The sequence below is a fragment of the Culex pipiens genome, chromosome 1 (genome assembly GCF_016801865.2).
Source record: "Culex pipiens pallens isolate TS chromosome 1, TS_CPP_V2, whole genome shotgun sequence".
Taxonomy (NCBI): domain Eukaryota; kingdom Metazoa; phylum Arthropoda; class Insecta; order Diptera; family Culicidae; genus Culex; species Culex pipiens.
Genome location: NC_068937.1, coordinates 105,550,310 through 105,562,972, shown reverse-complemented (window position 1 = coordinate 105,562,972; position 12,663 = coordinate 105,550,310). Strand labels below are relative to the sequence as shown.

At 37.4% G+C, this 12,663-nt stretch overlaps 3 protein-coding genes across 3 annotated transcripts in view; 1 reads left to right on the top strand and 2 right to left on the bottom strand.

Annotated features, from left to right (window-relative positions):
- LOC120430171 (fibroblast growth factor receptor-like 1) overlaps positions 1 to 12,663 on the bottom strand; it is a 70,342-nt gene that overhangs the window by 42,947 nt on the left and 14,732 nt on the right. The gene's annotated exons all lie outside the window — the stretch shown is intronic.
- On the bottom strand, positions 608 to 1,288 carry LOC120430168 (protein chibby homolog 1-like). Its single transcript, XM_039595247.2, has one exon. The coding sequence runs from the start codon at positions 1,009 to 1,011 to the stop codon at positions 631 to 633; it is 381 nt and encodes a 126-aa protein (XP_039451181.1). The 5' UTR covers positions 1,012 to 1,288; the 3' UTR covers positions 608 to 630.
- The window catches only part of LOC120430174 (unconventional myosin-XVIIIa-like), a 13,558-nt gene continuing 2,286 nt past the window's right edge, over positions 1,392 to 12,663 (top strand). Inside the window, exons 1-3 of the mRNA XM_039595255.2 lie at positions 1,392 to 1,766; positions 8,999 to 9,269; positions 12,192 to 12,663. The exon at positions 12,192 to 12,663 is cut by the window's right edge and continues 64 nt beyond it. Of these exons, the coding sequence (XP_039451189.1) occupies positions 1,407 to 1,766; positions 8,999 to 9,269; positions 12,192 to 12,663 (1,103 nt within the window). The 5' untranslated portion in view covers positions 1,392 to 1,406. The remainder of the gene's footprint in view (positions 1,767 to 8,998; positions 9,270 to 12,191) is intronic.

Here is a 12,663-nt window from a genome sequence, read left to right as displayed (position 1 = left end):
GTATGGTCCCGTTAGGCCATTAAATTTTTACCTAGAAATCAACAAACAAATCAAATCAAATCGTTCGCTCTACAGCATTGCCTTGGCGTTCTCGATTGCGAGATTCCTACTCGAAACAGGTGTCCGAAGGCTTGATTGTTTCCACACACCCCGGGGTTCGAACTGACGACCTTTGGATTGTGAGTCCAACTGCCTACCAGTGACTCTACCGAGATATGACCCAGAGAGACGACCTGGACTCAGCTAACGATTTAACTTCTAGGATAGACCTGGGACATCGTCTATTTCCCCGTCCGACGGAAGGCGTTATCAGACAAATCTCGTCTCGAAAATTGCCACCGGTACCGTCTGGGATCGAACCCAGTCCAACTGGGTTGAGAGGCAACCACGCTTACAACTACACCACCGAACCCGGCTGTTCAACCGAAACTTCAAAGATTCCTGTAAATTATCTTCAAGGTTTAGCTATTGCAAATGTTCGTAATTGAATCATACTTTTGGGTTTCCCCTTTAGCTTTCCCTCCCTAATCCACTTTTACTCGTAATCGGTCATCATTGATGAAATCAAAGCTCAAATCTTCCAACAAACAAAACGCCCTCAAGCAACTCAATTCTCGATTTTTCCCCACTTTATTGCTCCTTCCACGTGTTCAATTCAATTACGTTCTCCGTCAGCAGATCCAGCAGTACGTCCAGCTTCACCTGGTACAGATTGTTCTCCTGCTCCAGTGCTTTGATGCGTCGCTTCATCCGCAGCAGATCGTCGATTGTGGTCGAAGTTAGCGCGGCACCACCGCCGGGTCCCCCTCCCGCCCCGGATGTTCCGCCACCGGCACCGCGAAGAGCACTCATCCAGACTCCGTCCACAAAGCAGAGCTGCTTGTCGACCAGATTGAGCCGTATCGTGCGGAAGTCGTCCAGGTCCTCCTGGTGCGGTGGGCAGCCTATATTCAGGCGCTGTGTCCGCGGTGGCGCCACCTTTGGCGCAAACTTTTTCGTGAAAATTGGCATCTCACACCGGCGGTTGAAGGTTCACACGAGTAACTTTTGTGCCGACACGTGGCTCTCGACGGGATTCAATTTGTAGCTTCAATCAGGATTAGTAGAACAAATTGACGGCCACTTGAAGGTGTTTTGTACCTTTGACAGCTATCTACTGTTTATTACGCGCTCTAGTAAACAACAAACAATGTTCTGTCAATCTGGGGCGCAAGTCTATTCCCGGCCTTCACTTCACCCCCCAAACCCTCGAAACTCGTGTCGTTGCTAAGCACTGTACTATGACCACACGCACGTGCTGGTAAGCGACGCGGGGGCCGTTACCATGGCGCTCGGCGTCCTGTAAACAAAACATAACCTCCATTGTCCTGTCAGTTCCACCGGACCAAACTTCAGATAGTTTGGTGATGTCAACGGGGCAACTTAGTGGTCATGTCTCTACCGCCGCAGTGAATCCACCACCGGAACTGGAACCACAACACCAGCAAGCAGGAGGTCCGGTCAGGAGTATCGATGAGTTGTACCGTAGTATCCAGCAGGAGATTCAGTTCTACAAGCGGGAGCATGAGGCGATTAGGGCCGACTTAAGCCAATTAATCCAGAGCAACCGGGTGGAGTGCACGTTGGGTGAGCTGCTGGCCGGAAGGGATGGTGATGGTGAAGGTGTAGAGGACGATGAGGGAGGTGGTAAAGATCAAGAGTACTTTAAGCGGATATCGAACGAAGTAATTAACAATTTGAGGAATCAACTGGAGATTGTGTGGGAGGTAAGTAAATAAATAACTTCAGATTGAAGTTCTATTATTTCCATCGGTACAATTTCACTCAATTTAAAACATTTGCAAAGATTAGCCGTGGTGGCAATTCGGTAAAGGTGTGGATATGTCCATGATCTTGGGTTCGGTTCTCGACCTCGACTTTTTTTTTGAAGGGTGAACTTTTATAGTAAGAATGGAGTAAATGTGGAAATAAATTCCAGATTTTTGGATGAAATTGTTGTAGAATGTTGGTAAACGCTTATCTAACATTGCTTGAGATAGATATTAAATGTTTAAAAATTATAATTTCAATGAAAAGTAAACAATTAGTCAAAAGTATCATAAATTCAACAAACTGTTGAAAGGATAGTTTTCAGAGCGTGACAGCGTGAACATGGGCAGTATAGGCATAATATGCCTAATTTTGTAAAAACGGTTCTTAATCCACCATAAGGTGGTTGGTGCCTTCCTCACATTTACAAAGTTATTCAACTTCTAAGTTGTCCTAATTCAGATTTGCATTTTTTATGATCTTACGGCTTATTGAGCCGACTCGGTCCAAATCAGGTTTCAAAACTGAAAAGTACCTGATAAAAAAAGTTTATGAATAAAAAAAATATACCTGATACAGACTTTTCCAGAAAACATACAGACTCTCATTTGAAGCAATGTGGCAAACGGGCGTTTCGCATCTGGCGCGACTCTCGCACGTAAACAAAAAGAGCCGGCCTTTTGAGGTTATGCAAAAAAACACCCTTTTTAGAATTTACAAATAACTTTTTTAATAGCATAACTTTTAAAATACTTCATACTTTATAATTTTGAATAGGGTCTTATTGGACCCTAAAGCGGTCATAAAAAGGCAAACCCGGCCAAAATTGATTCAGCCAGTTTTGAGATATTTGTGTGGAAAGAAAATCATGTCTACACACATCCACACAGATATTTGCTCAAAAAATGATTCTTAGTCGATATGTACACGTGAAGGTACAGTATGTAAAAAAAGTATTTACACCACTATGCACATTTTGTGATGAAACATGTAAACCAGGCCTGCCCAACCTTTTCGGCTCAATTTTCACATTTTTGATCGTCAAAATTACAATTGTTGATTTTTTCATGGTTTCTTTGATGGAATCGGTTCTCAGATGTCCAGTGAACATAACTTTGATAAAAGTTTGGAAAAATATTTTTGCAGGTCGTTTTTATGTAAGTTTTAAGTGAAAAATTGGTCCGGCCCGCGGGCCGGATTGCTTTTTGACGTAAAATGTAGATAAAAACGACTTGTATAAATATTTTTTCAAACTTTCGGTAAGGTTATGTTCACTGGTCATCTGAGAACCGATTCCATCAAAGAAACCATGAAAAAATGAACAATTGTAATTTTGACGATCAAAAATGTGAAAATTGAGCCGAAAAGGTTGGGCAGGCCTGATGTTAACAGTTTAAAGTTTGACAGACACCTAGTACTACGTTTTGTTCAGAAACTCATGCCGAACATTTTGCTATAAAAAGATGATTTCCATAAAAAGTTATATAACAAATACTATTACAGAAATCAAAAAAGGTGCAAAAAAAGTTTTTACACCTTTCGAAAAATTAACATAAATAATGTTATTTTTTGACAAATCACCATAAATCCAGTCTCCCAACTCCAAATAGGCATCCTTGACTGATTAAAAAAAATATTTGGATTGAATATAAAGTTTACTAAATACTCAGTATAAAAGTTTAAATAACTCTGGAAATTCTATATAAAACTTTTTTGCCTAAAAACGTGAGTTTTATAGAAAACCTAGATGAATGGGTATCAAAAGATCGGAAATTTTAGCCATTTCCGATGCCACATAGGTTGACTTGTGAATTGTGCACCGGTTCGGATGCCGGCGGATTTTCCAACGACGTAATTCCGGGTTGGTACAAAATTCCAACGAAAAATCTATTCTAGCGATACAAAGCCCCCAAACGGTGTTATACCCACTCCGAAATGTTCTTCAGCAATTCTATGGTAATATATTGACATTTAGTTAAATTGAAAGTTTGCAAAATTCAGTTTTGATAAGATTTATATAGGATTTACAGAGTTATATAAACTTTTATACTAAGAAGTTAGTAAACTTTATATTCAATCCAAATATTTTTTTTAATCAGTCAAGGATGCCTATTTGGAGTTGGGAGACTGGATTTATGTCGATTTGTCAAAAAATAACTTTATTTATGTTTCGAAAGTTGTACTAACTTTTTTTGCATTTTTTTTTATTTTCGTAATAGTATTTGTTATATAACTTTTTATAGAAATCATCTCTTCATGAGCTTTTTGTAGCAAAATGTTTGGCATGCGTTTCTGAACAAAACGTAGTACTAGGTTTCTGTCAAATTTTGAATTGTTTACATGTTTCATCACAAAATGTGCATAGTGCCCAAGGGGTGTAAATACTTGTTTTACATACTGTATATCTAAGTGGTGTATTTAGGAAGTTCAATTTTTGAGTGACTTTATAGCCTTTCCTCAGTGAGGAAGGCAAAAAGAAAGACTTTCTATATAACTTATGGATTTAATAAAAATATTAGCATAGCATTGGTGTCTACCCGTAGCTGCTACTTTGTTATTGACCAGGACCCCCAAACATTGCTCCGTGGACCACAGATGAAAAGTAGGAACCAATCATCACCCCTTCGCAATTTTCAAAGGTCCCTATCATGCTGATCAATACCGACGCCGGCCACGACCAGAGGTAAGACACGGGGAAGTGGATGGGAATGTTAGTCCGATACTTGAGTGATGGGACCGCCAAATCGACTGCGTCTCCGACAAAGTATCACATGAGTTTTGAGGGGTTAGTAAGATGGGTATGAGGTCAGGATTCACTGTGGTAGGTGATGCGACCATAAGCAATTTGTTTATCGGTTGAAATTTTAAAAATCTTAGGCAGCCGGCTGCGGAAAGATAGCTATATAGGGATTTAAATATAGTATTAATTCGACCGCGATTCTCCAGACATTCTCCGTCGGCGTGCCTTCCGATCAACGGTGATGTAGGAAGGGCTTCATTTATTGAAATGATTTTCTATCATAAGCCTTAAAAAATATTCGACGGCGTGCCTTCCAATCATCAATGATATAGAAAGGGCTTAATCCAGCAATACGACTTGCTAGTCTCAAAAAAATAGGTACGTTTTTATAGAAAACTATAAATAGAGAACAACACAAAAAAACTCATCGGCCAACGAACGCGAGTGGGAAAAAAAATGAAAAAAAGAAGGTAAAAAAAACAGAACTGCGCGTCCCGAAAAGCACCACACTACTGATGCCATTATTTAATTATAATAGCCAATCACCCCATGCACTCGAACAGCGACACAAAAGAGACGGAAAATAACACGAAAAAACAGGACTGCGCGTCCACACAGGCACCACACTACTGATCTAACTTATGGATTTAATTAAAATATTTAACCAAAACTAATATTTTCTAAAGGAACTTGTTCTAGAAACTGTTATCTATAATGTGTCTGGTTCGGAAATGTTTTGAAATGTAATGGTGGAGTATGACAGAGAATTGGAAAAAATATTTTGGGAACCTATTGGATAGTAAACAACTTTTTAAGAAAAATCTATGTTTTGCATTGTTTATTGCTCAATTTTGTATCCGGGTAATATGTTGCTGTATTTTCATGACAAATTGTACAGAAAAAGATTTATATTCGGTCGTCTTGGTCCTTGCCACTTTAATTTTGGAGTAATTTCATAGAAAATTTGAAATCTGGAAAATTTTGGTTCGGGGAATTTTTATTGGAGGTCAAAAATTGGTCAAATTTATTTGAATTACATATATGTAATTCAGAGCCCCTCAAAGCATATTCATAAGAAGTATGATGGAAATCAACATGAATCCATCAATTTTCAGCAACTTTTATGAAGAAATATCTTTAAAATATTCATCAAAAAATTCCTCAAAAAAAGTTGCTCTAGACCCATTGACGAAATATTTCGGTGTACCCCGCAAACTGTCGGGAAAGAGCCCTTCTTTCATGGTGCCAAATATCAGACTTGCCAAATATGTTATCTTAAGTTTATTTTACAAAACACACTATGACATGTTGGTTAAATTCAGTCTACGACATCCATTACGATGGCGATAACTTGAGCATGGTGAAAATTGGATCTTCATTCCTTATGCAGAACCGTAACTTGGGTCCACGGCGCCCTTGGCGAAGCATCAATTTGCATTTTGATAAATTGATATTAATTTTCAATGATTGCTTCAATATGAGTTATGATTTTATAATTGCCATTGGAGACTTTAATATGGTTGATTTCAGAAACACAGTTATTTTATGTTTTTTTCCCCTATAATATGGGATAGGTTGAATTGAAAATTTATTATAGGAGTTTTGTTGGCTGAATATTTTCTCAGATTTCATACAATCGATAATGATAGCAGGTTTATGTTTTTTTTTAATTTATTTTCAGATAAATGCACAGAATTAAATGCTCAATTTTGTTAAATTTTGCTATAACTTGTTAGCTGATTTTATATTTCTAAGCTTGCATAATTTGATCTGATCTAGTATTAATTTGATTGTATAAGCAAAGAACTTTCCCGGATTCGTTCCTTCTTCAAAATGGAAAAATAATAATTAAATGCCTCTCTTGTTCTATCAAGATAGGAATCCCAGCAAGCTTAGTTCAAAAGAGCACACCGGCATCGAAGTATAATTTTTCAACATGCAGCGGCAGAACAAAATTTCGTCAAAATCAATTTAGGCCTCTGCAAATATTTTTTTGATATTTAATGTCCCCCGACTCTGACCAAAAAAATAATTAAAAGTTGAAAATTTAAATTACATGCCACGGTTTCAACATTTGAATGAAAAAAAACGGTTTTGAAACGCATTATACACCTGTCCAGTTGTTTTGCAATCATAAGTTTCCAAAATTTCTAATTATTGACGATTTTTTTTCAATTGGAAATTTTATATTCTACAAAAAAAAAAAAAAATGCGCAAAACTATAGAAATGTTTTCAAACCTTGATAAAATATTTATTTTTGTTTTTAACTGAAAAAATATGTTGAATTGTTTTTCATTACCAAAGCTTTTTAGACGATTTAAAAAATAAACAACACCGGTTAAGTTAAACTGAAAAAGTGATGTGCTCTGAAAAACTTGTTTTTTTTCTTGAACAAATAATGTTGGTCTTATAAGTGAAAATTTACAGCAGTTTTCCAATTTCAAAACTATAGTTTTTTGAAAAAGAGCATGCAAATTTCAATGCACGAAGTTGATTATAAAAGGGGAAATCGAGCTGAAAATATTTCAAAGGCTATTTTTTTAACTCGAGAATGTAAAAATTTCAAAAGAAAGGTATATGTTTTAATGTTCAAATAATTCCTATTTCATAGAAGCTCAAAATATGACCATAATTTTTTCACAATTTGGCTGAAATGAACGTGAAAATAACATATAGTTGGACATTTTTTTAGTCTGGAAGGTATGACTTAAACTTCATTATACAACGGTCCAAACTTTAAAGTGTATTTATTTTCAGAAGCTCTTCTAGAACTCTTTTAACTTTCTGCCCACTTGAGCGCCCCTTCTCTGATGAAAAAAAAAATTAAGTATGAATTTTTAAAAACACTTCAGAAATATTTATATAATTGATTTTGGCGCCCCTAATATTTTTCTTTATATTTTAAACCTAATTATCTTGTTATTTGTAATTCTATTTTATAATTAGGCGCCCTTTCTGTTTCAAATATCTAATGACCGATTCTTCGGCTCCTTTTCAAAAAAAATCCCAGTTTTTTTCAGCGTTTTGGCTGTAGTGGCAAAATAAAAGAAGAAACCCCCCAATGTTATTACATATTTGGAAAGATAATTGATTTTCCTACAAAGAAATATCATGCAGAATGAACCATATAGTACCTGTGCTTCCCCTGAAATAAAATTGTAGCGTGACGGGACAACATCGTAAAACTGGACTTTTAAAAGGCACACTACCAAAATCGCTACAGTTTTGCCAGTTTGATTTTTAAAAACTTTTGCTCTTCTACACATTATCACAAATTAAAAAACGAATCTTTTGCTCCTTGGACTGAACGAATTGGTTTAAATTTGAGTTTTTGCCAGCCATTTCTTTTCGTGATGGGATAACGAAAGGAGCAGATTTATGAAAAAACTCCTCTCCCATTCAATGGCTTGCTGATCATATTTGGTCAATATTTTTGGCTTTTGAGGTAAGAAAACGCATTTAAAGCACATTGCAATTATTGGATCATAATAAAAATGAAATCTTTCATATTAAAAATCACATTGAAAATTGAAAAAAGTGACATTTTGGTGTAGCTTCGCTAAGAATCGGTCAATGAGGATGTTATAGCTAACAAGAAAATTTTGTACAATCATCAACCCTTGGCGGTCGCCAACCGCGCCAACCCCTAGGTATGGCGCTGCCTATATGGTATTTACAGGTGATCAACTTGAAACACATAAAGAAACTGTACCATGATACACTCTCAGTTTGTAGTACACCAAATGATTTTGTAAAGAATTGCTGCATGTGATGGGATTTTTGTTAGATTTTCTAGGCTTTAGTCTTACGTCACGAAAAAAAATGTAAAAGTACACAGAAAAAAAAAGTTGAATTTTGGAATGTTGAAAATTTGGTAGGTTGAATATTAACTCTATTTTTGAGTAATATTACATAAAAAATGTGTAAAAATGTGAACCTGATGAATATTCATCAAAAAATGATGAAAATTCATCATTTTCTGGGGTAAAATTAATCATTTTTTTTGCCACAAAATCTGTCACCATTTCCTGATGAATATTACCATATTTTTTTTTTCTGTGTAATAAACTTTTTATAATTTGCTGTCTCAGAAGAAAACATGAATTTTTTAACGTTTTGTAAAACTTTTTAAAACATTGACCGTAAAAAAATTTCTGACGTTGCTTAAAGCTTATAAAACCGGTAAATTACCTCAATGTAAATAAAAATCCATGCAAAAGCCGAATTCAAGTACCACTAATGCGGTATTCCCATAGCTTGTTGGCGCCAACAACGCTAGAACCGTCGTCCTATCCGGCTTGAAGTCACTTGCCCCCAGCAAGACGGTATTATTGAAATGCGCCACCGTCAGTTTGTTATCGTTCCGAGTCCAGTCGATAGTCACTCTTTCTGGCACTCATCATAGCTAAATTCTCTTTTCTTCTTTTTCTTCCTCCTTTTTCTCCCAGGAAAAAAATACACTCGAAAGCCTCTGGAAAAGCTCTCAAAAGACAATCCAGATACTCGAGCTGGAAATCAGCGAGTATCGCCGGCAGCTCAAACAGCCCAAAAGCCTGCAAGATCTGCGCCAGCACTACACGGCCGCACTCGAGCTGCTCCAGCAGAACCTGCTCGCGTTGCGGACAAAGCTTGTTCAACGGACCGAGGAGAACAAACGCCTTCAGGCCAGCGGTGCGGCCGACCAGGACCGGCTGCGTACGCTCGAGCGGGACTTTTCCGGTAGATATTTTTTGCTTTTTTTTTCAACGGTGTTTTTCCCCATTTTTTTTTTAAATCTGGCGATACGGCAAGAAAATTGATTTTGCACCCGACTAACTCGACAACGCACCGGCAGGCTGCAGTACGTGACGACGGCGAAATTAAATGTCGGTTACTTTAATCTATTGCGTTGGGAGAATTATAGGCTCAAAAATTGGATATTTCTTTTAATTAGTTTTAGGAAATCATTTTAAAAAACGCATTTCTCAATCTTTTCGAGATTAAAAGCGAAATAAGAAATTCGGTAATTTTTCTTTTCGTGTACCCGTTTTTTTTCTGAGCAGTCCAAATCTTTATCTACATTTTTTCCAAAAACATCAAATTGATCAGAAAGTTCCTGAGCAATTCTCTATGAAATCGGTCTTTAATTTTTGTATTTTTATCCGGCTGAAACATGTTTGGTGCCATCGGTATGCCCAAAGAAGCAATTTTGCATCATAAGTGTCATAGGTGTCTTCGGAAAAGTTTTAGGTATGAATAAGGACTACACTGGAAAAATATGATACATGGGAAATTTTTTTTGGCGATTTTTAATTTCACTTTTTGTCACTAAAACTTGATTTGCAAAAAAACACTATTTTTATTTTTTTTTTTATTTTCTGATATGTTTTAGGGGACATCAAATGCCAACTTTTCAGAAATTTCTAGAATGGGCACAAAATCTTTGACCGAGTTATGAATTTTTGAATCAATACTGATGTTATAAAAAATCGAAATATTGGTAGCAAACATTTTTCAACTTGATTTTTTGATGTAAAATCAAATTTGCAATCAAAAAGTACTCTAGTGAAATTTTGATAAAGTGCACAATTTTCAAGGTGTAGCCATTTTTAGGTAACTTTTTTTGAAAATAGTCGCAGTTATTCATCTATCTATCTATATATATAAAAAATTTCGACGGTTTTGTTCGAACGCGAATCAGTTTAATACGGAGCGTCGGATAGATGTGCTTTTTGTTGCGTTGGGTTCGTATAAGCCCAAGGAAGGTTCTTACGCTAAATGATTGACACTTTGGCCACTCTGGAACCGATTCCGGAGCATCGACAAATTGCATGGGAAAAGCTGCGTAAAATCAAATTTTGATCACAGGAGGCTGAATAATCAAAAAAGCAAAAAAACGTCAACAAACGAAAAAAAGGCAGAACGAAGTTTGTCGGGTAAGGCTTGTTTTTTTTTAAATAGGGGAAATATACCCTTTCTAATCAAACACCTATCTTCGTCATATGGAGAGTTTGATGCTCGATTAAAGCTCCAAAAATACTATTTAGGCTATAAACTTACCAGCAACAGCACCGCCTCGAGTAAGCACGCAAATGTATGCCACTCACTGGCCAAAAAGATCAAATTTAATGCACCTCTGATCATAATTTCTATTTTGCGAGACCATTTCTCATCATTTTGGTGGCACACACATCCACACGCAAGATCAGAGGTTAACTGCTTAACGAAAGTCGCCATCAATATCTTTTCACTTGCGCTAACGATTTCAAAGCGCTTAAGATATAAAATTGCTTCCAACTACCGGCAACATGTTCTTTTGCCCATTAGTTAGTCACTCATTTGAAAAATAATCCCAAAAAATGTGAATAATTAGCAAGCACCATCAAAAAAACAAACGCGCTATGTCTTTTGACGTTTCAATTTTGACCACCCATTCCAAACGAAGGCTGAAGAAAACCGAGCGAGAAGCGAAGGCAAATAAAGAACAAAGGGTGGCCACCAACACCACCAGCAGCGCTTGTGGTGTTGCCAGGAAACTTTCTCTATAAATGCTACTTTTCGTGAGTGTTCGCTCAAAATTTCATCAATTTTGGCAGCACGAAGCAGATCCAAACGAGCGTTGGAAGAAAAAAAGAACTAAGCTGAAAATAGAAAAATGGGCGTGGCCCAATGCACACGACTGATTAGAATGCGTTTTTGAAATATTTTTTTGAAATGCTTGTAAAAGGAATAGCATAACTTTTAATAAAAGTGAAAATAAACAGAAATGTTCACAAAAAGTTGCTCTACTCGTTGGTGTACTTGGTTTTACTGAATTTCAAGGAACACTCCAGATTATCTAGCATCATTCAAACAAGACCGCTTATTAGGCTTAAAATGGGTTTATTTCCCCTAGTGCTTATGTTTGCTCACTCTTCAAATTTTTTTTCTATATTTTGCTTTTTTGAACTTTGTTGATACGACCCTTAGTTGCTGAGATATTGCCAAGCAAAGATTTAAACAGGAAAAATTAATGTGTCCTTAGTCTCACCCAAACAACCCCCCTTTTCTAATGTTGATATCTCAGCAACTAATGGTCCGATTCTCAATGTTAACATATTAAACTTTCGTGATATTTTCCGATCTTTTCAAAAACAATATTTTAATTTTATTAAATCAAGAATAACATTTCAAAAGGGCGTAATATTGGAGCAAGTTAGCACCATCCTCTCTTGGGAAAGTTGTAGAGCACCTTCCAGAGCATCTGAATATGAGTCCGGTTTTGATGTAGCGTTGAAATCTCGAAAAAAATTGAAATTCTAGAAAGCTTTCTCCTTAAAAACATTCTGTAAGATTTGTTTGGATAGGGGAACTATACCCTTTCTCAGCCTATTTCTATTATCGGCCTATCAGCACTTTGATCATGAATTACAGCTTTCATAAAGTGTTTTTGACTGTTCCAAAGTAATAAATAGCTCAAACAAAAGTGAGCAAGCAACTCTCCATTGTTGATACATCTGAAAATGTTGATTTAATAGCGGAAAACGGCAAAAGTGATGAGAATTGGTCGAACGGCTTAGAGTGATTAAAATGGGCATATTTCCCCTATGATTTTAAAATACATAATGGTGATTTCCTTGCTTCTATTTCTTACTTCTACTGCAATGCGAACTTGCGCTGAAGCACTGCAGACAGAAAATCGACAGCTGCAGTCCACGGTAGAGGAGTTCCGAAGCAAAGAATCCAAACTGACCACCGATCTTGAAACCACGATGAAGGAAAAGGCCGAACTGGAAGCCCTGCTAGACCAGGCGAATGCCCTCGCCCGGAAGCACATGGCTCGGGAAAACCAGGCCCTGGCCAAGGTCCAGGAGGCACTGCAAATCGCCGACACGGCCATCGACGAGAAGAACACGCTGGTGGTGCGCGAAAAGGATGTCCGCGAGGAGTGCAACTTTCTGGCGTCCACAATCGGGCAGGTCATGGAGGAGGCGGCCCACAAGGTCGAGCTGGAGATGAACTCGCTGAGGATGGGCTACGAGGGTCGGATCGCAGGGCTGGAGAAGCAGCTGGAGCAGGCCAGGGAAGCGCTGGAGCAGCAGGCGCAGAAGACTCGCCAGGCGGAAGGTCGAGCGGCAACGCTGGAGGACAAGTT